Genomic DNA, 23,662 nt, shown 5'->3' with positions numbered 1-23,662 from the left:
GACTCGCTGCTTCCTCTGTGAGTGGACTTTGACTCTGTGAGTGTGCACTGAGCAGGTTTACACTTACATTATGTCACGCTGCAGAACCAGAGCAGCGCCTCAGCTCGTGTTCTGTCTCCTTCCTGTTCCTAGATAGTAGTTTTCATGTCAGCACAACACACACGCACACACTCGGCTGTTTGCAGTGCTTGTTTCCTAGGCTTTCAGGAGAGGCGGTGTTTTATCAGGTACACGGCAGTGCTTCATACAGAGACAGAAAAGCCATGAATGTACCTCCAGATATCTGGTTTCGATTGGCTCGGCCTGCTTCCTGTTACAGTCTGCCCGAGCACACAGACTCACAGAACACTTAAAATGATTGTTTTTGGTTTTTATGTCACAAGTATTCTTATTGCACTTCAGCTAATTTTACAGGAACTTCTTTGACTGTTACCGATCATCAGTAACACTGTGGCGCTTTCCCCGGCTGAGAAGCATCACTTCATGAAAGCCAGTTTTCTGTCCTCTCAGGATGTAACTCGGTGTGTTGGTGCAGGCGGTGCGGACTCGGCCGTCTGACTTCTGCATGACTTTAAAGCCTTTCCTGGATTAACTGTGTGGAAAAACAAAACCTGCTGAGTCTGCAAATCCAAAGTTTGGTTAATAATGGATGCTGTTGTTCTCTTAGCTGGTCTCTGCCACAAACAAACTCTCATTGAAATGAATCGACAGATTTTATTGTCATTTCAACCAGACATGTAACACACAAACACAGGACTACGTAAAGTGCAATGTGCAAACAAATGCACAAATAAACAAGATAAGACAGAACAGGACGAGACACACAACGCTCTGCAGTGTTGTGACAGCCATGAAACTCGTTTTACTTCCCAGAGACGTATTTATTAGGTCAGGTATATTTTGGTCTCATGAAAGGAAACACCCTGATCTGCCTTCATCCCTTCATCAGACACGGTGATGTGATTAGAGAGAAAGCTGCCTGAGCTCTTTTCACGGTCCCTAACAGTGTTGGTGGTCTCCGTTTTCACAGGCGTGGACTGCAACTGTCCCAGCTGACAGCGAGCTTCCACTCCAACCCCACATCCACGAAGAACACGCACTCAGTGAAGGAGATTTGAGTCTTCGCGGCCTCGTTTTTATCTTTGTTCTTATAACTTTGTATTCTGTGTGTCACATGTGGCATCCATATGATCGATAAAAACAAACTGAAGTTGGTGTGTTTTATTTTGAAAGCTTCCGGTGATGTGCGCGTGTATCTGTGTGTGTGCGCGCTCCCGCAGAGTAGCGCTCCGGTGTGAGTCCCGGAGAGAGGTAGGATCATGTCCCCGCTGCTGCTGCTGGTGCTCGGCCTGCTTCTGCCGCTGCTCCTGCTGGTCCTGCGCGGCAGGACGAGGTGAGTCCGCCCGCATCTCTGTCCGGCCCGGCCCGGCTCGGCTCGGCTCTGATTTTTCGTGTCTGTGTTGATGAGAAAAGTTGCTGCACGCGGAGCTCCTGGTTGGCTCTGAAACGTGTCGGTGATTATCGGCATTGTAACATTTTTCATGAACGATGTTTTCGTGTTTGTTCTGTTTTGACCCGGGTCACGTTCACTGCTAGTCCGACTGTAATGTTTCCCAGCAGCGAAGCAAAGGGTGGGGTAGCCTGGGGTCACTGCGGGACGGAAGTGCTCGTTGTCCCGTTCCAGACTCGGGCACATGATGGAAGTGTGTTGAGATCGATGCTGCCACAGGAAGTGGAAGAAGATCAACACGCACACGAAAGGAAACAAAGAGATGGAGGATGAGGTCACTGAGTGAGAGACGACCAGAGGTCAAAGTGGGGAGAAGCTCAGACTCACGCACAGACCCGGTGCATCACAGAGACGCTACAGGAGCTGCGCTGAAGTCTTAGTTTGAGTCTTAGAGGCAGCTTCAGGTGGATGGTGACCTGCCCCTACCCCAGTATCGCAGGCTGGTCAGCCGTGAATCTCCTCAAAACCTCCTCCTCAGGACAACTGTAGCTGAAGGAGAGGCTTCTGCTCCCCTCGGGAGACTCCGGGTCTGATGAAGAGCCCAGAACTCGTGCAGAAGGACTTCAGGTCTGTCAGCACTGAGCTTTCGGGTATCGAGCTTCATCTCGATGATCCTCGGGTGACAGACTCATCGATAAGATGAATGAAGCAGATCAGAGAGACGATCAATGCAAAAGAAAAATACAGGCAGCAAATCAGTGAAAGTTAATGAACCACAGAAGAGCAAAACAATCAGCTGAGGTGGAGAAACCCGAGGGCCGCAAAACTCCTGCAGTGAGGGTGTGAGGACGTGTCAGCATTACCAGAGGGGCAAACCGTCATCGCCCTGCAGAGGGGAAATCGGTCCAGCGTGGTCATCCCAGTTACTAATGGCAGGAACTAGGGGTGGGGGGAAAATCGATACTGTGTAGTATCGTGATATTTTGTTTGCTAATAATGTATCGATACAGGGACAGCAGAAATCGATGTTTTGTTACAAAAAAGGTTTTTGTGCTCTGACTTCAGAGCATGTTGATCCTTTTTCTGAGCAACAATCCTGACACTGTCCAAATGTGTTTAACTTTTCTTATGGCAGCAATAAACATGACAGTTTACTTATTTTAATTTAAGACATGTTTTATTTTAATTAAGTTTAAAACTTTTTTATTTAATGTAAAATTATATTTTGTTTTAATTTACTTTCAAATTCTTCAGTTGCTGAAGGGGCTGCATAGTTTTCATATTGCATAGTTTTTATAAATAGCTGTAATTGTACCAGATGTTTTCAGTTCAGTTGGACTAGACTGTAATACAAACCGTTCAGTTTGTCAACAATAAAACTGAAATGAGAGAAAGACTGAGTGTGAGACTTTGATATTAGATAAAATGAATATTGATAAAGTTTAACTTTATGGACAGAATCTGAATATCGCAAAATATTTTTAAAAATTGCAATAACATCGTATCGTGCGTTAAGTATTGTGATAACATCGTATCGTGGGATGTATGGTGATTCCCACCTCCAGCAGGAACCATGACATCACCCTCATCCTTCGCGCCGCGCCGGGCGACTGCAGCGAGTTACAGCTGTTTGCCCTGTAGACGGCGATCACTGGTTAAGTAAGTTGACTCCTGCCACTGGAGGGAAGGAGCGTACGGTGAGGGGGAGAAATGCAGCCGTGATTTATGGGAGCCACCTGTTTCAGCTGACCCCAGATCAGCAGGTGAGACGGCTGCTTTTTCCAAAGATGAGAATGAAATGGGATGCATCCCGTCTCTGATGCAGCAGGACGTCATCCCATCCCTCCTGCTCAACACATGCTCAGCGTCCTGAGCAGGAGCGCATGGTTCTCAGCGCTGGTGCAAGGCGGACCATCATGGAGGACAGCAGCACGCCACTCACAGCCTTTATCACACGTTTTGGGAACGGCTGGCTTCCCTTCGGCTTGTGCTCGGCTCCAGCGCAGTATAGACAAATGCTTTTGCAGGTGGGACAGGTGAGATCTCTGAGCCACGTTTGGATGAATTTGGTCGGCACCGAATCATTCGAGGAGCATCTGATTGATGCGCCTGGTGTGAAGCTGACTCCAGAACAGTGTGGGGTGTTTGAAGACGCCCTCGGCTCACGAGTGACGTCGTTCACTCAGCGTTTGAAGCGAGCGGCTAACCCTGAGAATCCTGCAGCATCGACAGAAACTCTGAAGGCAGATTTCTCTGGTTTCTTTCTTCTCGCAGCAGATTTGTGGTTGCACATCCAGAGTTTCCGAGCATTTCGAACGACTGTAAGGACTTAAACGCTCAGGCTTCAAACTCTGCTGTTCCAGGACAGTGCCTCCTCAGACTGCACGCTCCGTCCAGCTCTGTCCTGTTCTGGATCCTTATGCTGGATTCCCACAGCTGAGTGGGAGCGCTGATGTCCATCTGGTGGGATGTTCCAAATATTTCTGTCTTGCATTCTTGAACTCTTTGTCCCCGCGGTCGTTCTCAGAGCGCCGATCGCCTCTACGTCTTGGTCTCTGACACACTCGGCGTCTCACAGCGGACACTCGGTGTCTGGACCGACACACAGTGCGTCATTCCTCAGTTTCCACACTTTGCAGTCTGACACAGCTGCTGCAGGTTCATCTAAACTGAGCACATGAAACGGGACGATGTCTCTGAAATATCAGTAACCCGGCTTCACGGGTTTCACCTGGATGAGACGGACGGTGTGGTCACGTGGCACAGCGTGGGATAGAAAGGCACGCATCTGCAGGGAGTGACTGGAGGTGGGAGGCTGATGTTTGAGCATGTGCAGACACGGCTTCGTTAGGTTTGGCCGCACGTTAGTGCACACACACCGGCTGTTGGTCAGGTGACTCGTTCTGCAGATGCACTCATACTTTACACCCAACCAGCTACCGGGAGAGACTCACACCCGGTTCTCTGGTCTGATTCAGATATCTGTTGTGTTTTAACCTCGTTGTGAAGCACTTTAGTTTACCTTTGGTTTTAAATGTGCGATAGAAATAAAGTTGTTTTGTATTCAGATGACGTAATGAGAGCAGATTAACTGATGGTGTCGGCGATGTTTGGCTGTCTGGCCCCAATGAAAGGCTTCCTGTCTGTGTTTGAAGACAACTGGGCCGCCTCCAGGGTGTCCCGTGACCTTTTGCTCCCAGGAGGAAGTTCCTCTCAGTGTGAGGCACAAAGACTGGAAGTGCAGGGGAACACTTAGCAGCTCAGGAGGAAACTCACAGCGGGAACCTCAGATTGGTTAAAGGGTGGAACGTTTCCAGCCGCTGCGCATGAATGCGGCGCAGTAATGACCCTGCTGCTCGGTCCTTTGTACAAGTTGTTTTCTCGAGGCAGTGAGGCGCCCTTCAGCTCGGACCCGGCAGGGCCGCGTTTCTCTTTGTTCCCCCGGAGTCACGATTCCTCTCACGGCCCGTGGGAGTCGTGCGGAGTCTTAGTTTCACTCCTTGGCTACGTTTAAAGACATCTGTTTACATCTCGTTACTTTCTGCCTTTGTGTGCGTCCTTTTTACCTGAAGGTCAGGTGAAGGTGATTAAGACAGATGTAAATGTAGGAATGAGTGAAGGAAAGCCTCGGGTTTGTGGACGTAGCGAAGGAGGACATGCAGTGACAGAGGAGGACGCTGGAACAGAAGATGTGACTCCTGGAGGGAGCAGCTCGGAGAGAAAGGCCTCACTTTCAGAAATGCTGTGTTTGTGTTGCACTTCTCTGGGGTCACGTTGTGTGTGCTTGTTTGTGTACACGAGTCCATCAGTAGTGTGAACACAGAGCATCACTGTGACCGACGACTGCTTCGAGGTGATCCGGCTGTAAACTCTGGCAGAGAGCTGAAGTCATTCTGTGTCCTCGTCCCTCGTTAATTCAGGGTTTCGTTCCCTGTTTGCTAATTATGCAGAACATCGGAGTCTTGTTGAGGCATGAACCCTGTAAATGTGACGCTTGTTGTGATAGTTTGTTTCCTGCTGTGTTATCAAACTGAACCTTTCTGTCCAAACGTGGAGCTGGGTGGAGTGTTTCTGGCTTTCTGCACTCGCAGCTCGTTTAGGGTTTGTAACTCGGATCAAAGTGGAGACTCGGCGCTTAAACCGTTGATGTTAGGTCAGGAAGTCGAGCTCAGATTGTGACTGGCCCGGACACGTTTTCGTGTTTCCTGAGAAATGCCTTCACGACATTCGGGCTTCCACGGCAGAGCTCTGGGTAAACACCGGACTGCTCAGGATTACGGCCATTAATCCAGGGAATGGGGCACAGTGCACACACGGGCTGATGCAGCATGTTAGGCTCCTTGCATTAAATCAAACTGCACTGACTGATTCTCTGTTTAAAAGCAAGTTTACATGTGAGCTGACCGAACAGCAGCGAGCCGATAGAAAACAGATCCTGAAGCTCACAGCAGGCAGACGTCTGTTTAATAACCGCAGCAGACTCTGAAGGTGTTTTATAGGAGGGAGTGTTTTTCTGCCTGAGGTTACCCTTTATTACAGTTTCACAATCTCAGTGAACAGGAACACCTGAGCCTCCGTCCACAGGAGGATTCAAAGGATCAGACACGCTGTGTGACGCCAGATAAACTGTTTGATGTCAAACTCACAGAGGTGAAATAATGTGGTTTCTCTTGTGTGTTGCTTGCAGACGAGAAGATGAGCCCCCTTTAATAAAAGGCTGGATTCCTTTCATTGGAAAAGCTCTGGAGTTTGGGAAAGATGCCCACAAATTTCTGAAAGAACATAAGAGGAAGTTTGGAGATGTGTTTACCGTCCAGATAGCAGGTTGGTATTTCCAGCGTCCCTACCAGCCCCATTAAAGAGAGACGGCCTGTCTGCACGTTAGCAGCACAAACTCGTTAAAACAGTCCAGGGCTGCACTTCAGTCATTCATAAAAATCAAAATCCTGTAAATTATACAAGTGTGACGCACAGATTATTACGGAGCAGGTGACAGGGTGAGCCTGTGTCCATCTTTGCTTTTGACTAGGGCTGCCACGATTACATCGACTATCAAAATCGTCGACGGCTAGTTTAATAGTCGACGCGTCGTTTGAAGCTTTGTAAGATCCCAAAAGACGCAGGAATAAGTAGCAGGATTTAAGAGTGTAATAACGGACTGAAACAGAAGATGGCAGCACTGCATGTACAAGGATGCCAGCTGCCGTTAAACCCCGAAGAAGAAGAAGCTGTGTACCAGAATTCATAGCACCGCCCAGCTCAGTAGTGATGGTAAATTTGATTCTTTTTGCTGAATCGAGTGTTAATGAGTCACTCACCAAAGTGAATCGGGTGTTTTGAGTCATTTGATTCACTGAGTCAGTTGACCAGAGAGTGCAAAAATTTTACATTTTCACTCAAACTTAATTTGTTTCCCTTTTCATGTAAATCCCACTGCTAAGATGAATGATAAAAAAAACAAAAAAACAACAACTATTTTATAGAGAAAAAAAGAGCAAAAACATTTCTAAAATTAAGCAATTTCTTATCAAAATTGCTTAATAAACATTTATTTTGTTTATTTGTATTTTATTAGTATTTTCCTTAAGTGTGTCAAATATACATTTTCTCATCTAAATGTCCACTGCGCTGTGAGCCAGGGGGCGGTAATGCGCCTTAACATTGGTTGCCAACCAAGAAGAAGAAGAAGAAGAAGCAGCTGTGAGCCAGGAGGGAGGGAGTGAGTGAGTGATTCGTTCGCTCTTTGATTCAGCACAGGAGGGAGGGGGTGAGTGAGTCCTGAGTGATTCGCTCGCTCTTTGATTCAGCACAGGAGGGAGGGGGTGAGTGAGTCCTGAGTGATTCGCTCGCTCTATGATTCAGCACAGGAGGGAGGGGGTGAGTGAGTCCTGAGTGATTCGCTCGCTCTATGATTCAGCACAGGAGGGAGGGGGTGAGTGAGTCCTGAGTGATTCGTTCGCTCGCTCTTTGATTCAGCACAGGAGGGAGGGGGTGAGTGAGTCCTGAGTGATTCGCTCGCTCTATGATTCAGCACAGGAGGGAGGGGGTGAGTGAGTCCTGAGTGATTCGTTCGCTCGCTCTTTGATTCAGCACAGGAGGGAGGGGGTGAGTGAGTCCTTAGTGATTCGCTCGCTCGCTCTTTGATTCAGCACAGGAGGGAGGGGGTGAGCGAGTCCTGAGTGATTCGTTCGCTCGCTCTTTGATTCAGCACAGGAGGGAGGGGGTGAGTGAGTCCTGAGTGATTCGTTCGCTCGCTCTTTGATTCAGCACAGGAGGGAGGGGGTGAGTGAGTCCTGAGTGATTCGCTCGCTCTTTGATTCAGCACAGGAGGGAGGGGGTGAGTGAGTCCTGAGTGATTCGCTCGCTCTATGATTCAGCACAGGAGGGAGGGGGTGAGTGAGTCCTGAGTGATTCGTTCGCTCGCTCTTTGATTCAGCACAGGAGGGAGGGGGTGAGTGAGTCCTGAGTGATTCGTTCGCTCGCTCTTTGATTCAGCACAGGAGGGAGGGGGTGAGTGAGTCCTGAGTGATTCGTTCGCTCTTTGATTCAGCACAGGAGGGAGGGGGTTAGTGAGTCCTGAGTGATTCGCTCGCTCTTTGATTCAGCACAGGAGGGAGGGGGTGAGTGAGTCCTGAGTGATTCGTTCGCTCGCTCTTTGATTCAGCACAGGAGGGAGGGGGTGAGCGAGTCCTGAGTGATTCGTTCGCTCTTTGATTCAGCACAGGAGGGAGGGGGTGAGTGAGTCCTGAGTGATTCGTTCGCTCGCTCTATGATTCAGCACAGGAGGGAGGGGGTTAGTGAGTCCTGAGTGATTCGCTCGCTCTTTGATTCAGCACAGGAGGGAGGGGGTGAGTGAGTCCTGAGTGATTCGCTCGCTCTTTGATTCAGCACAGGAGGGAGGGGGTGAGTGAGTCCTTAGTGATTTGTTCGCTCGCTCTTTGATTCAGCACAGGAGGGAGGGGGTGAGTAGCTCAAATGTGATGTTAGCATGTTAGCAGCACGATGCTACTGTGAACGGAGGAGCTATTTTCTTGATGTGAGCTTCTACTCAGGGGTTTTTCTTCCAGTTCAGAGCAGAAATGCTTTTGTTACGAAACTGGCTGTTGTTTCCCCCCCCCCCCCCCCCCCCCACACAATTTTAATTATAAGCTAGATATATTTCTACTAATGGAATTAGTTTGCTAACAGCAACAGGGATGAGTCAGTGAGTCAGTTGGGCTTGTGAATCATGATTCACGAGTCAGTAAAGTGATTCTTGAGTATTGAACGATTCGTTCACGAATCGAACATCACTACTGCTCAGTTTCCAACAATGGCGGCAGCTAGTTAGTTTTAATATTACTCTTATTATTCTTTCTGGGTCACAAAATAAACGTTTAACATATTTTCAGGCGAGAATGTAACTGTGTAAACCTCAAATATCTGCTCAGTTTATCAAGACACCGCATATTTTCAAAAGCGCTCCGACGTTTTCTGAGACGTCTGTTACCCACTAGCTCGATAGCGAGCCGGGGGCTAGGCTCACTAGAGCCGTGAGAACACCGGACTCCCGGCACATCGTTTTCAAACCCACCGCCATCTTTCGCTACTCAGGTTAAACATGATATATGAGTCACTTAGATAACTTAAAAATGTTGTTGTTTGGCTTTTTTCAGTATTTTATTTGTTCCTGAGTAAATCGGTTTGGCTGAGATTAAAGTTTTTACACAGCTGAATAAACGTCAAGCAGACAGCTGATTATCAGAAGTGTGAGATGCTCCAGAATATACTCCGGTGTCCTGTTATATTTTAGATAGCAAGGAGTTTATTAAACTTCACCGAAACAATCTGCAAACTTCATTAAAATTTAATAAACTATCATCTTGTCTTTATTTTTAGTTAGCACAAACACTTCAAGCTGTAAGCTAATGATAGTTATATAAGAGCAGATGCTGCTGGTGCAATAAGCTGTAATGGATGATGATCTGATTAGTCGACTAATCGCAAAAATAATCGCAGACTAGTCGACTCAAAATAATCGTTTGTGGCAGCCCTACTTTTGACACACTCCTTCTATACCCAATCACCTGAGTGACCACGAGCCAGTGAAGCTGTGCGCTGTTTCCAGGTCATTATACATATCAATGTTCAAGGTTTCTAAATAGTCAAACTTTATATTATTTACTTGTGATACTAATATGTTTTTTCTGGGAATGATTCTGAGGAACTTATCAATAATGTAGGTGATGAATAAGACAGAATTAAGGTGAATGATGGGACGCAGACACAAGTAGAAAATGAAAAAGCTGAAATGGTAAAGCAGAATAAATTCTTAGGATTGATAATATCAGACACCTAGTCATGACCAAATTAAAGATTATAACTGTCTCTGCAGATGTTTTAGTGTCGAGCTGTGAGGAAATAATGATAAAAATGCACAAAATTATCTTTTCAGGACACTTCTTATAACACACAGATGGGTATTTTCATCATACAAATGTCTTATTTTTACAGTCAAAATAATTAAAACTTCAGGGCTTTGTTAGTTGGTGTTCGAGCTGTTAGAGTTAGATAATGTTTAGAGCACAAAGTAATCTATTACCAGTTGATATTTAAGATCCTTTGGACCACAGAGATGGTTGATTTTAACGTGCTCGTGGTGAGAACGTCTGGGAATGGTTTTTGTGAGTCTGTGTTTGGGTTAAATCGTGTATAAAGACGTGGTTTAAATGCAGTGATGGGCTGAGGCAGCATGATAATAGAACATGTTACGTACACTCAGGAAGAAGCTGCATGCCTGAGCTGAGCTACGTTACTTCTTCCCACTGCTCTTTGAGCTAGAAGATAGTATTCTCCTTCCTGTATATACGCGCTTGTATATACAGGAAGGAGAATACCATCTTGTGTATATATGTACGCACATGCTCAAAGTGATCAGTCGGCTCCTCCAGCTGTTTCTCTTCGGGACCACTGATCTTTCCAGCTGTTTTTTTTTTTTTTGCTCTGTCCCAACTTTTTATAGACTTGCTGACCTTTTATCTTAAAAAGCTCCAGTCTGAGATTAAACACCTGATACGGTTTGCATCTTTTATAAATACAGGTAAATACATGACCTTCATCATGGATCCTTTACTGTATCCCAACATCATCAAACAAGGCCGGCAGCTGGACTTTCACGAGTTCTCCAACAGGGTGGCATCATTTGCCTTTGGCTATCCACCTGTTACTAGCAAGTTCCCCGGCCTGAAGGAGCAGATCACACGCGGCTTCATTCTCCTCCAAGGGGATAACCTCACGCCCCTGACAGAGAGCATGATGGGTAACCTGATGCTGGTATTTCGTCAGGACTACCTGGACCAGGAGAGCAGCTGGAAGACCGCCTACATGTACAAGCTCTGCAACTCGATCATGTTCGAGGCGACCTTTCTCACCATGTACGGCAAGCCGCCATCCGCCAGCCGCCACAGCGGGATGAGCGTCCTGGAGACGGACTTCATCAAGTTTGACAAGATGTTTCCGCTCCTCGTCGCTCAGATACCCATCTGGCTGCTGGGACGGACTAGGGCGATCCGCGAGAGGCTCATCAACTACTTCCTGCCGCACCAGATGTCTTGCTGGTCACATTCTTCAGAGTTCATCAGGACACGATTCGAGATGTTTGAGCAGTATGACACGCTGAGGGATTTCGACAAAGCAGGTAGATAATTAGCTGCTGTGCAAACATGTTTCTGCTGTCCTACAGCCCAGACCTCGAGTGGCTCATGTGCAGCTGTGGTCGGAGGTTAACATCCACCCATCGTGGGCGCGAACTTGTCTTGGTCATTTCAAGTTTTGAATCACTTCTTTGAACGCTTCTAATAAATGTCCCTCAGCAAATCCCACCTTGACCAAATGCTTTTGGTTTCCATCATCAAGCTTCTACCAAGTTTGGCTCTATATGATGATGTTTATTTAATGGTAGAGTTCATCTAAATTGAACTGACTCGGCTTTTAAGCACAGTCTCAAATACTTGACGGGGGTTTTGTGGAGGCTGTTGCAGAAGCGTAATGTCGGCCTGCTTTATGTGTTTGCAGCTGCTGATGGATTTAGGCCTTTCTTCCCTCCCTGTGCAGTGTACCAGTGCCACTGGCAGCTCAACAGCCCACAATATAGACAATAATTGTTTTTGTGACCTGAGTGTAAATGCTGCGTGGAAGCTTTTTGTGGATGACATTCTGCATCCTGCTGACTTTCAGCTCATCACTTTGCCATCCTGTGGGCGTCTCTGGGGAACACGGTTCCTGCTATTTTCTGGGTCACGTATTACCTGGTGAGTCACCCTGAGGCGCTGCAGTTCGTCCGTCGGGAGCTCGAGGACGTCCTGAGACTCAGCGGGGTGGAATTCAGCAGAGATAAGGATGTGATGCTGACCCCAGCGCACCTGGAGAAACTTCTCTACATGGGTACGTGCACACAGAGATTCTGCATTCGTACACTTAGAGATGTGAACCTGAAGATCATTGACCCGACTGTCTCCACAGAGAGCGCCATCGAGGAGAGCCTCCGCCTGTGCTCGGCCTCCATGAACATCCGGGTGGCTCAGGAGGACTTCAGTCTGCGTCTGGATGCCGAGCGCTCGGCGGCCGTCAGAAAGGGAGACATCATTGCCCTGTACCCTCAGGCTATGCACCTGGACCCCGAGATCTACGAGGACCCACAGGTACGCTGGACCACTTTTCAACTTAAAAGGACTCAGTGCACCTTAATACATGCATTTGTTGTTTTGAACTGATTACATACCTGCCTTAAGGTGAGACTTTAAAAAATCCAAATGACAGCGTGGCATGTCTTTCTTTGCGTTTGTATTCAGAGGGGCTGTTACCCCTGAAGCCTTGAATCCCTGCAGAATCACAGTTCTGGTTTTTGTGTAACTTTAAGGTGTTTTCATCCAGTCATGTGATCAACTCCAAATTAAGAGGAAAGTCTGGAAACCTTTGAAATCCACACAGACTGATTATCTGCTGTTGGGGGAAATGATGGGTTATTAAAGCAGCACAGGGAACAATAGTGCCATCTGTTGGCATTTTAGTCAAACTCCATCTTCCATCCATTTTTCTTCCGCTTTCCAGCTTATCAGCACCTCAGCCTGTCCCAGGAGTGACGGGGTGAAAGGTCATCATTCTGTGGCAGGGCTCCATCTGAGCCCAGGTTTATTAAGTCGGTGGTTTCTTCCTCTCAGGGCTTATAGCCGAAGCTGTAACAGTCATTTGCAGTGAAGGGATGCCACGTTTGACTGTTGTTCGTCACGCTGTCGTTCTTCTCTCTGTGCCGTCAGACGTTCCGGTTCGACCGCTACGTGCAGAACGGCCAGAAGAAGACCAACTTCTACAAGCGTGGCCAGAAGCTCAAGCATTACCTCATGCCTTTCGGCTCAGGTGCCAGCAAGTGTCCCGGACGTTTCTTCGCAATCAATGAGATCAAACAGTTCCTGTCCGTGATCCTGCTTTACTTGGACCTGGAGTTGGAGGAGGGCCAGAGCAAAGCCACCTTGGACCTCAGCAGAGCCGGCCTGGGAGTCATGCTACCAGCTGAAGATGTCCGCTTCCGCTACAGGCTGCGGCCTGTCTAACGGTTTTCTGTGCCTCGGTTCTGTTTGCCAGTATGTACCTTTATGTAGCACTGGGGTGTAAATACTGTATGAGCCAGGAGCTTCAGGTAAACAGTGTTGCATTTGCATGCTTTCATATTAACACTGCAGCTCTCAAAGTTAAAGGAACAGTCCACACTGTGCAGGAAGTCCGGCCGCGGTTAGCTTAGCTTTGCGTAAACACAAGCGTCCACAGCGTACTTCAGAGTCGGCTGTGAACACCGTTAGATTGAGAACTTCTACAGTGGCGGACGTGGACAAAATGCTGTTAATTTTACTCTCTGCAGTGTTTACATGCTTACACAGTTGCTGTGCCTCCACAAACAGCACTCTGTTCTGCTTCTATGCCCCGTCTTTGTTTACTCTTTCCCACCCAGGCTTCTAGGCCTCTGATTGGCCAACACGGTTAGGAATATATCGCCACCTGTTGCTTTGGCATGTTCATAGCAGCGTTTTGCTTCATTTTTGCGTCTGTGGACGGGTTTTTTTTATTTTATTTTATTTTATTTTTTTAAACGAGAACGGAAAATCTCAGTTTTCAAAAATACGTGTGGACGTAGCCTAAAGCTGTCAGCAGACTGAGAAGGAAACTTGTCAGATCAGGAGGGTCCGACTCCAGGCCTCGAGGGCCGGCGTCCTGCAGGCTAAATGATGACCTCCTTACATGTCTTGAAGGTCTCCAGAGGCCTGGTGATGAACTAATCATGTGATTCAGGTGTGCTGACCCAGGGTGAGATCTGCAGGACACCGGCCCTCGAGGCCTGGAGTCGGACCCTCCTGTGTTTGTCCCACAGGGTGCAGCGAGTCAGTGCCACCTGCATGTAACGAGGTCAGCCGTTAACGGCACGCTCTTAGTCAGAGCGGTGGCGTGGCCCTCTGAGGAGCGTGTAAAAACAGCTGATGATAACCCTGCACCGGACTTCCTGGACAGTGAGGCTGTTCCTGTAGCGCCACCTAGTGTCAGCACGCTGAGCACGTCAGACTGCAGGTGGAAAACGATGTTTGAGATCTGTGGTGTGAGTGCACAGTGAACCAGCTGACAGATTTAATGTGAAACTGTCCCACTTGTGGATGAACTGTGCGAGGACCTGCAGGGCGCCGTTAAAGGAGCAGTTCACCTCAAAATCAGGTGTGTTGTAGGTCCGACTGCTCTTCCCTCACGGGGATGTGAGGAGATGCACCGACACCGAGCTTTTAACAAGCGTTTCATTCAGGAACTATTTTCTTTGCACTAATTACTCTAAAATGTGTTGATTTGGGGGTGAGCCGTCCCTGTACTGCAGCCTGTGGACGAGACACTGTGTGCCAGTGTACAGAGGGCCTGATACTCCACAGTAATACCCGTACATGTGTATTTTGATGCATTTCAGGTGATTTTGGTCTTTTATTATTAAAATAAAATGTAACGTGCTGTGTCGCGTGGTGTTATGTAACCTGAGCAGCACAGACGCCGAGCACGACCAGCTTCTCTCTAAACTCGCGTCTTTCTTTGGCCATGAAGGTCTAAACGGAGCAGACAGATTTAATCAGGGTGATGATTACAGCTCCACTCAGGAAATTCATTTAGCAGTTACGCCCAGTGCCAGGAGACGCACACCATCGAACACTAATGACGCAGTGGTTCCCAAACTGTTTTTACTGGCCCCCCTTTGTTTTACAACAAAAATGTTCGCCCCCGCCCCCCCGCGTGCACAGGCACAAACACACCCTCCAACCACACGCCCATGTTTTGCTCCATTGTGGTTTATTTCTCACCTCCAACATTTAGTAAACAATTAAGCAAACACAAGTAATCTGCAGGCAGTAATAAAATAAACTCTTTTACGCTGCGTCCGCACCTACACGGGTATTTTTGAACACGCAGCTGTTTCGTCCACGTAAACAACGTTTCGAATCACAGAAAACAGATTTTTAAAACTCCTTTTTTGCGTTTCCGTGTGGACGAGGAATACAGAGTTCGTCACGCAGCGTCAAAGGTATGAGCCTTTTCCACGTCACGCTGTGGCCACGTTATTGTTTACATGAGATGAACTGCAGAATGATAGAGACACAATGCTGTTAATCTGACTGTCTGCAGGTTTTACACGCAGTTACTGTCCCTCCATTTACAAAGGCAGAGGCTCACGGTGTCATTATTTTACATGTAGTAGTTTTTTCCTGTGTAATAATGTTCAACATTGATCTCAATACACTTTTCAAAAAATGCAAAATGTGTTCAAAAACATAAACAGCTGTGGGATCCTGTTTGTCTGTGACAGGGGGAACAAATCGTGGCAGGATCAGCCTGATGTTATTTGCATCCTGCTGTAACTTTACTGTATAAAGAGCAAACATCTCCAACATGTCAGGAGTAGTCAGTCATTACAACAAGTGTTTGTGAACTAAAGATCAAGAATGTGGGATCCTGTTTGTCCGTGATTTGAAGAGCCCAGCGCTGCTCCCGACGCAGGGAAACTAATCCTGCAGGGAGACCTACCTCAGCACCTGTGCAGGTGAAGCCAAAGGGAAGATTTGCTTCACCATATTTTCTAGTCTTTGAATGAAGTTGGTTTAGAAACATATTCAGCGATGCTTCATCTCCTGCTTTGCGTTTGCGTGGGCGCCTCATCACAAACCTGTCCATTATGCTAGCAGTGTCCTCCAAGGGTTCTCCCCCCCCCCCCAATGGCTCTGAAGCTCTGGGTTAGGCTAACAGAACAAAAACTGATTATCTGTGAACGAACAGACTCCACGACAGCTTTTACAACAGCCCTGATCAATGCTCACAGCTGACCTGATTGGCTACCCCCCTGGACTTTTTGGGGGCAATAACAATAATAATAAACATGCACTCATTCTTTTATTTGTTTATCAAGTCATCCTTTTTTGCGCTTACCTTTCTGGCACTTCAAGTTACAGTGTTGTGTTTAGTTGTGCGTAGTGCCGACATGGGACAGTTTGATGTTGTTGCATTGTTGTGCTTGGTGTGACTGTGCAATGACAACAAAGACTTGTATTATGTTAACAGGCTTTGGGGTTTGGTTAAAGCAGCTAACCCAAAGAAAGCTGGCTCTCTGCAGCCCTGAGACCAAAGCTGACAGCAGGTCAGAGCGGCGTCCGCGGCCTCGGCCTTGATGGGAACGTGCTGGCCTGCTTTTGTTGTTTTGACAGAACATTTCCAGCGATGATGTTTGCTGTTTTGTTAAACTGTCCTGCTCGTCCTGGAATGATGTTAAACCTGATCCCCTCGTGTCCGCTCAGACAGACCACATATTTGAGCAAGAGTAAGCAGTGAAGGATCCGCGTGCACGATCCCTGCTTCTGCTCCAGGAAGCAGCTGTACATGTGATTAACATTTATGTTGCTGTAATCGCAGTGATTTGGTTTGGTCACACTCATCTTGTTGGAGATGAAGTGAAGCTTAGGTTGAGATGACTTTAGGACTAGCTGTGGGTCATAGCGGGCTGCTGAATGCGTCCGGATCTGTTCGCACGACGAACACAGTCACTGAATGTTGTCAGGCAGCTTTTTAAATGCACAACAGAATCTAAATCGCCCCGAATCACACACAGATGAACAGTGCTGTCTGTTTCAAAGTTCCTCTCAGCTGCTCCTGTGTCTCGCCACAGCAGACGGAGCCACAGACACCCCCGTCTGTCCAGCCTCGTGACCTCTGACCCACGGTTCACAGGCGCAGAGCCGCTAGCCACAGCTGAGAGCTGGATTTCAAGATCCAGATCAAAGAAGCAGCTTCATCTATGACAGAAACGCTGAAGTCGGCCATTTCTTGGCTCCGCCGGGTTAAAATAGATGCTCTGCTCTGTATGAGCCAGTTGCCATGGTGAACGCTCAGAAATTAGTCCTAGCAGGAGGCCGAGGACGAAGCTGCAGCTCAGGATTTATTCACTGACTCTGCCTTCAAGCCAGCACGTGTGTTTATTGAGCATTTCTATCAGTTTGCATCGCGCTGGCAGAGGAGGCTGCAGATCAGTTAAGCATAAGTGCCACCGTGCTGACTCGAGGCTGCAGGCGCTCTGCGAACGACGACTCCGGGGGTCGCTCTCCTACGTGAGTTCACTGTTTGGATTAAAGTTACAAGAAAGTATCATCAAACCTGAACTCCCCAACATGAATCTGCCGTTAAAGGTCAACATGGAGTGCTCGACCCGTATGAGGCCAGAGGCCTGTGACCGTTCTGTGCTTCCTGAATTCTGTACATTCAGGTGGGTTTGCTGTGGCTGGTCTCCGGTCAGCCTCTGTGCACGTGTCAATGAAGGAAAACAAGGAAAGCACAGCAAAGAGTCTGAATGATGTCAAAGCTTTCCTCCGTTGGTCTTCTGGTTTTCTGTTTAGAGGAGTTTGTACTCCCAGATCAGGCTGTCAGTCGCAGTTTCTCGCTCCGTGACTTCATGGAATGAAGATGAACCTGATAAACTCCTCCTCCTCTGCAGCTTCTCAGCTTTCTGTGTGCACCAAACTGCACTTTTTCTTCTGCCTGTCTGAAGGTAATCCTCAAATAAAACAAAGACTGCTCTCCGTGACTCGGCACACAACATGTGCATGTTCTGTAATTTCACATTTACAGTTCTCGTGAGTTACGAGGAGGCGAGGAGAGGTTGGGTGCTCTGTGATCCAGCCTGCACACCTGACGATACTGTCCTCTGCACTAAACACATACTCGTGAGTACAGGAGGTTTATCTTCCCCTTTCATCAACCTGTTCCTACACTGTAAGCATGTAAACACCTGACATAAGATAAGACAAACCTGTATCAGGGAAATTTGCTTGAACATGAAACAAAGTGGACAATACAAAGATAAGAGCAGCAAAAATGAAGAAAAACAATAGAATTGAATAGAATTGTATGTCAGTTGTGCAATAGTAGCAATACTGTACATAAGAGAGACGAGAGGCGACCATTGTGTGTTGGATGTGTGCGTTGTTATCTGCAAATCAGATTCAGGAGAGTTAAAAGAAACTGTTGGATCTGTTTGCAGACCTGCTGGTTTCCCAGCCGAGCATTCGCATTTTTCAGCAAGTGTCATGAAATTCTTGTCATGGCAAGTTGAGGAGAAGGAAGCGGTGCGGAGCCAGGCCGCACACATTCACTCATTATTAAAGTAGAAATCACGTCTTGTTCTGTGTGTCAGATTTCTCAGCACAGCTGTTCCAGGCTCGTGCGTTACACGCTGATCATTTATTATTATCATTATTATTATTATTATTATTATCGACTGAATGCTTCATTTTCAGCTCCTCTACAGTGATCAGATTTCTGTTCTTCTAACAGCAGCTCTGCACTGCACACGCACAAATGTGCAAATATGAGTAAAGCTCACTGGGTCTGGAAGAGGAGGGGGGTGGTCTTGTGATGCATGTTGGCATCATATTTGGACTGGAATGAAGTTAAACCTGATAGCTTCTTTCTGCTGCCTGCTCTTAAACACAGCAGCTGGTTTCTGTCCGCATATTTCCTGCTGCTGTCGTGTCTTGCAGACGTGCGACGGACTGGCGCAAGTTTGGGTTCGGATCAGAACTCGCCTTTAATCTGCTGAGAAGAAGAGAAACTCTTGGCTGTCTCTCAGAATTAAAATGCCTCAACTGGACAGAGAAAAGTTGTGCTGCTCGATCTGTCTGGATCTGCTGAAGGATCCGGTGACTCTTCCCTGCGGGCACAGCTACTGCATGATCTGCATTAACAACCATTGGGATGGAGAGGATCAAAGGGGGGTTCACTCTTGTCCCCAGTGCAGGAAAACCTTCATACCGAGGCCAGTGCTGGGCAAAAACACCATGTTAGCAGAGTTGGTGGAGGAGCTGAAGAAAACTGAACTCCAAGCTGCTCCTCCTGTTCATCACAACTATGCTGGACCTGGAGATGTGCCCTGTGATTTCTGCACTGGGAGGAAGCAGAGAGCCACCAAGTCCTGTCTACAGTGTCTGGCCTCCTACTGCGACGATCATCTCCAGCCTCACTACGATTCTCAGGCCTTTCAGAGCCACAAACTGGTTGAAGCCTCAGCAAACCTCCAAGAAAAAATCTGCTCTCTCCACAACAAAGTGAAGGAAGTTTTCTGCCGCAGTGACAAGCAGTGTATCTGCTACCTCTGCTCTATCAGCGAACACAAAGGCCACGACGTCGTGTCACTGGCAGCAGAGCGGGCCGAGAGGCAGAATGAGCTCGATCCATGTCGGCAGAACATCCAGCAGAGAATCCAAGACTTGGAGCAAGATCTGACAGTGCTTCAGAAGCAGGTGGGGGTCATCAACATTTCTGCCGATGAAGCAGCAAGGAATAGCCAGATGGTGTTCAGCCAGCTGGCCCAACTCATCGCGAGACGAAGCTCCGAAGTGCAGCAGCAGATCAGAATCCAGCAGGAAACAGAAACGCGTCGGGTCAAAGAGCTCGAGGAGAAGCTGCAGAACGAGATCGCCAAGTTAAAGAAGAAAGACTCGGAGCTGAAGCAGCTTTCATACACCGAGGACCACCACCGCTTTCTACTCACTTTCTACTCGCTGTCAGCACTCGGCAAATCTACACACACCGGCGTCAACGTCCCTCCTCTGAGCTTTGAGGAGGTGACGGCGGCGGTATCGCAGCTCAAAGACAAACTCCAAGACCTTCTGAGTCAGGGCTGGACCCAAGGAGAGGCGCCGCTGAGACCAGCAGAGCTCGAGGGTTCAGGGAAGCAACCGCATATAGTCCCAGCACCAACATCCTTCATAACAAAAGAAGAAGAAGTCAAATCAGCAGCCTTCCAACAACCACGTGTGGTTCCACCAGCAGAGCCCAAGAGTTTCTTGAAACAACCCCGTTTTCCACCAGCACCACATCTAACAGCTTTTCTGGCAACAGCAGCACGCAAAAATTCATTGAAACATGTGGTGCCTCCAGCAGAGCCCACGGCTTTGGCCCCACTACACCCAGCTTTGGTGACGCCGCCGCTACCTTTTGCACCGCCGACAGAGCCCAAGACCAGAAACGAATTCTTACAGTATATGTGTCCAATCACGCTGGATCCAAATACAGTGAGCAAATGGCTGTCACTGTCTGAGGGGAACAGGAAGGTCACGTACATGAAGAAGGAGCAGTCGTACCCTGATCACCCAGAGAGGTTCGACAGCCTTCAGGTCCTCGGCAAAGAAGCTCTGAGTGGACGGTGTTACTGGGAGGTGAAGTGGAGCAAGTTTGTTGCTATAGCGGTCGCCTACAAGAGCATCAGCAGAACAGGAAGTGAGAGTGGATTCGGATTCAACGACAAGTCGTGGGCGTTGTGGTGTCACAGTAACGAGTTCAGACATGACAGCACCACCATGTTCCTACAGGTTCCTCAGTCCAGCAAGATCGGGGTGTACGTGGATCAGAGCGCAGGTATCCTGTCCTTCCACAGCGTCTCCGGCTCCATGACTCTCCTTGCAAAGGTAAAGACCACCTTCACAGAGCCCCTCCACGTCGGACTCTGGGTTTGTTCGGGATCTGCCAAGTTGGTTCAGCTGCTGTAGGATTTCTTTCTGCTTGAACTTCATTTCTTCTGTCTCTGTCCGTCACTTCAGAAGTCAGCTAACATTCCAAAGAAGCCATTTTTCCAAGTTTCAAGCCACTCCGGGAACTGTTTCTGTACGTACTGTCAAGCCATTTAGAAATCGTTTGGACAAAGTAAATTAAAAGGAAAAAAGAGCTCTAATAATTCTGAAAACTAAGGATACTTTATCTTATGTGACACCTAATGGTTATCTATTGTTAATCGAGTAGAAATAGGGCTGATCAAAATGCTTTTGTTTTATTTTGATTTGTTAATTATTTTTCTTTCAGTGATTAAAACCAACTTCTTTTCTCCTTTTTCTAAACTGAGCACCTGATGATTTTGAACTTTTCTTGTCCATCTTGGTTTTAATTTTGAACACCCATCCCTCAACCCGAGGATCACCACAACATAACCTAACACACCTACACCTTAGTTCACAGATTCACTTTGTCTAAGGTGCTTTTCTGGGATTTCACACAACCCAGGATTCAGATCATGAATCCATAATGAGCTTGGATTTACATCATTATGAATGAAATACGCTCTATTTGGAAGCAGCAGGCCCCTCCCCTTTCGACGGGTTGTGTGGAGACTTTAAATCATCAAACTGTAAATTTTAAATTGCTATTGATCCTTTACCCCGAGTCCTAAAGTGTATATTTATTTTCTTATATATATTGTTTGTTTACTTGCACTGTTGTAACTGGAGCCTCGTCGTCTCGTCTCTATATGCTGGACTGTCTGTAGCGGAGATGACAATAAAGTTTACTTTGACTTCAGCAGCGCGCAGGCGCACCGAGGGCTCTCGCGCTCACTTTTCCCTATAGAAAAAACATCGGTGCAGATTATAAGTCTGTATCATGATGTCTGGTGTTTTCGTGTTTGTTGTTTTGTTTTATTTTGCGAGTTGGTTATTAGATGCTGCTCCAGCCAGAGACTCCCCCGCCGCCCCGCCCTCTCCTCCCTACGCAGCAGGCGTACCTCGCAAACGCGGGGGGGCGCCCTTACTCCCAGCAAATGGGCGATAGAAAACCGATCGGTGCCTGTGACATTCCCACTATGCGCTGGCTGATGTCGGGCAGCATGAGCATGGGCAGCATTTTTTTTGCCGACGCCCGTGATCCCGCCCCGGGCTGCCGCCCGTGTCGCCCGTATCAAGAACCGCTACTGGCTCCACAAATGTACTAGACCAGCATCCAGTCCGTGTTTATGACACAGCATTCCTGTCATGCTCCGTCTGCCACTGTGCACTTTGATGTTTTATTGTTGTTACACATGAGCGTAAAATTCACAGTTTTACAAAAAAGCTGAAAAAAGTAAATCCGATTATTATTTGATTAAAGTTATTTACTTGCATTCCTGGAAAAAAGGTTTTAGCGGTTAAGTGATGTGACTGAGCTGCTGGCGCAACTATCGGTGTAAAAACATGAAGTCACGTGTTTCCTTGATTTAAGAGAATTACAACACGCTTTGACAGAATCTTACAGGATCCGAGTTTCTCCTTTTTATGGCAGGTAGTCTGATATTGTTTGAGCACCTCACTGGTTTATTAAAGCGTCTGTATCTTATTGTTTGGTGGCGCTACTTATTTCATGTTTGTGGAGATTTATGCTTGTGTTTTAGCGCCCTCTAGGGGACACTGGGCACACAAACCCTGGTAAAGCCTTCGGGTCACGTGTTGGTCTGTTTGTTACATTATTCCACTCGTGATACTTTTATACCTCCATGCTGAAGATGTTGGATCAGAGCAGCGTCTCCTTAAACTGCAGACAGACCACAAATCCTTTGTGGGCGTATATTCATATGATCGCGTGTTTCTGAGAATTCACAGCAGTGTTTGCAGTAATTATTGGTTACAAAGTACTTATGATCTATAGATGAGTTATATGAGTTTTATTTGCACACAGCTGAAGCAGACTTATATAAACAAGGTAACATTTATGCACAGGGAGGTCGTAGGTCAGCTGCAGGCCGAATGTTAACAGAAGCTGTGATTGTAGAGAAGCTAAGCAGACCACAGGACTACCACAACTCCATGACTGAGGACCTGCGTGCGCAGAGTTTTAAAGGCAGACAGCAGATCACGTGCCTTACATCGTTTACAGGAGGTGCAGTGTTATTTCACAGTGTGGTACAGAGTGGACTATGGACGCAGCAAGGAGCTGCCCGCTGATGTCACTACATCGCATGTGAGGCAGGAAGTGTGGTCCATCAGAGCTGAGAAGCCATTCTCCTTACTCACAGCCTCCACCACTGCATCAGCACAGGGCCTGCCCTCCTCACCGGTCTTCGGTCTGGTCCTGTCCCCAGACCCGAGCGCAGGAGATGGCCGATGCCCCCGCAGTCATAGAAGAGCCTCAGGAGTGCCCGAGTCAAAACACATAAAAACTCTTAGAATGTGTTGCATATGTGAAGATGCTGCTCTTCTCTGTGTCAGCCTGAGCTGCTGAACGACGGCCCCACAGCATCGCGCTCTGCCTCCTTCAGTAGAAGATATTGTGAGTGCACTGTGACGCTGTGCTGGGCCCATCTCTACACACGACTGTCAGCTTGTTGCCACGCTCTGTGCTGCTCTTTGTGCCCTGAGTGAAGCTAACTCAAACCTGTTTGTGTCTGTGTGGATTTATTTCACATTTCCATAACAGGACATACTTTAATCATCATCACATCTCATTATCTTTGGCACAAAGAGGTGTGCGTTTGCATTTTCAAATCTAGACGTTATGTTTTGAACTTTTTACAAATGATTTCCGCTAATGAAGACTGAGCACGCCACAAACACACTTAATTCCTCATTTATTTTAGACCCACATCAAACAATAAAATAAAGCCGTGTGTTAGTATTCATTCACGTCAGACTCTTTGGTGTTGAGTATATGAATGATCAGTAGTAGAATGGATATGATTCATTATGGATAAAAACCTGAACGAGGCCTTTTCTTTCCATTTTCTCTCCTTTATTATTTGTAACACGCTGTTTATGTATTTATGGCTCAGTTTGGTACATTTAAATAGGTTTTAGGAAGAAAGAAGGACGTTTATTCCAAGCGGAACAAAGTATTTGAACATCCTCCTCCTGCCGGAACTTCAGAGCGGGACAT

General features: G+C 47.4%; 2 protein-coding genes across 2 annotated transcripts; both read left to right on the top strand.

Annotated features, from left to right (window-relative positions):
• The first annotated feature begins 1,250 nt into the window (after positions 1-1,250).
• On the top strand, positions 1,251-14,469 carry cyp7b1 (cytochrome P450, family 7, subfamily B, polypeptide 1). The gene is made up of 6 exons (XM_082513616.1): positions 1,251-1,393; positions 6,138-6,274; positions 10,530-11,126; positions 11,666-11,872; positions 11,951-12,129; positions 12,745-14,469. The coding sequence occupies exons 1-6, from the start codon at positions 1,320-1,322 to the stop codon at positions 13,036-13,038; spliced, it is 1,488 nt and encodes a 495-aa protein (XP_082369742.1). The 5' UTR covers positions 1,251-1,319; the 3' UTR covers positions 13,039-14,469.
• A 174-nt stretch (positions 14,470-14,643) lies between these two features.
• LOC309693929 (E3 ubiquitin/ISG15 ligase TRIM25-like) lies at positions 14,644-23,552 on the top strand. The gene is made up of 2 exons (XM_082513598.1): positions 14,644-17,715; positions 18,532-23,552. Exon 2 carries the CDS (start codon positions 18,628-18,630, stop codon positions 20,536-20,538), a length of 1,911 nt encoding a protein of 636 aa, XP_082369724.1. The 5' UTR covers positions 14,644-17,715; positions 18,532-18,627; the 3' UTR covers positions 20,539-23,552.
• Positions 23,553-23,662: the final 110 nt, after the last annotated feature.

The sequence above is a fragment of the Aulonocara stuartgranti genome, assembly GCF_965226115.1.
Source record: "Aulonocara stuartgranti genome assembly, chromosome: 18".
Classification (NCBI taxonomy): Eukaryota; Metazoa; Chordata; class Actinopteri; order Cichliformes; family Cichlidae; genus Aulonocara; species Aulonocara stuartgranti.
Note: the sequence above shows the minus strand (reverse complement) of the source record. Positions and strands in the feature narration are given on the sequence as shown.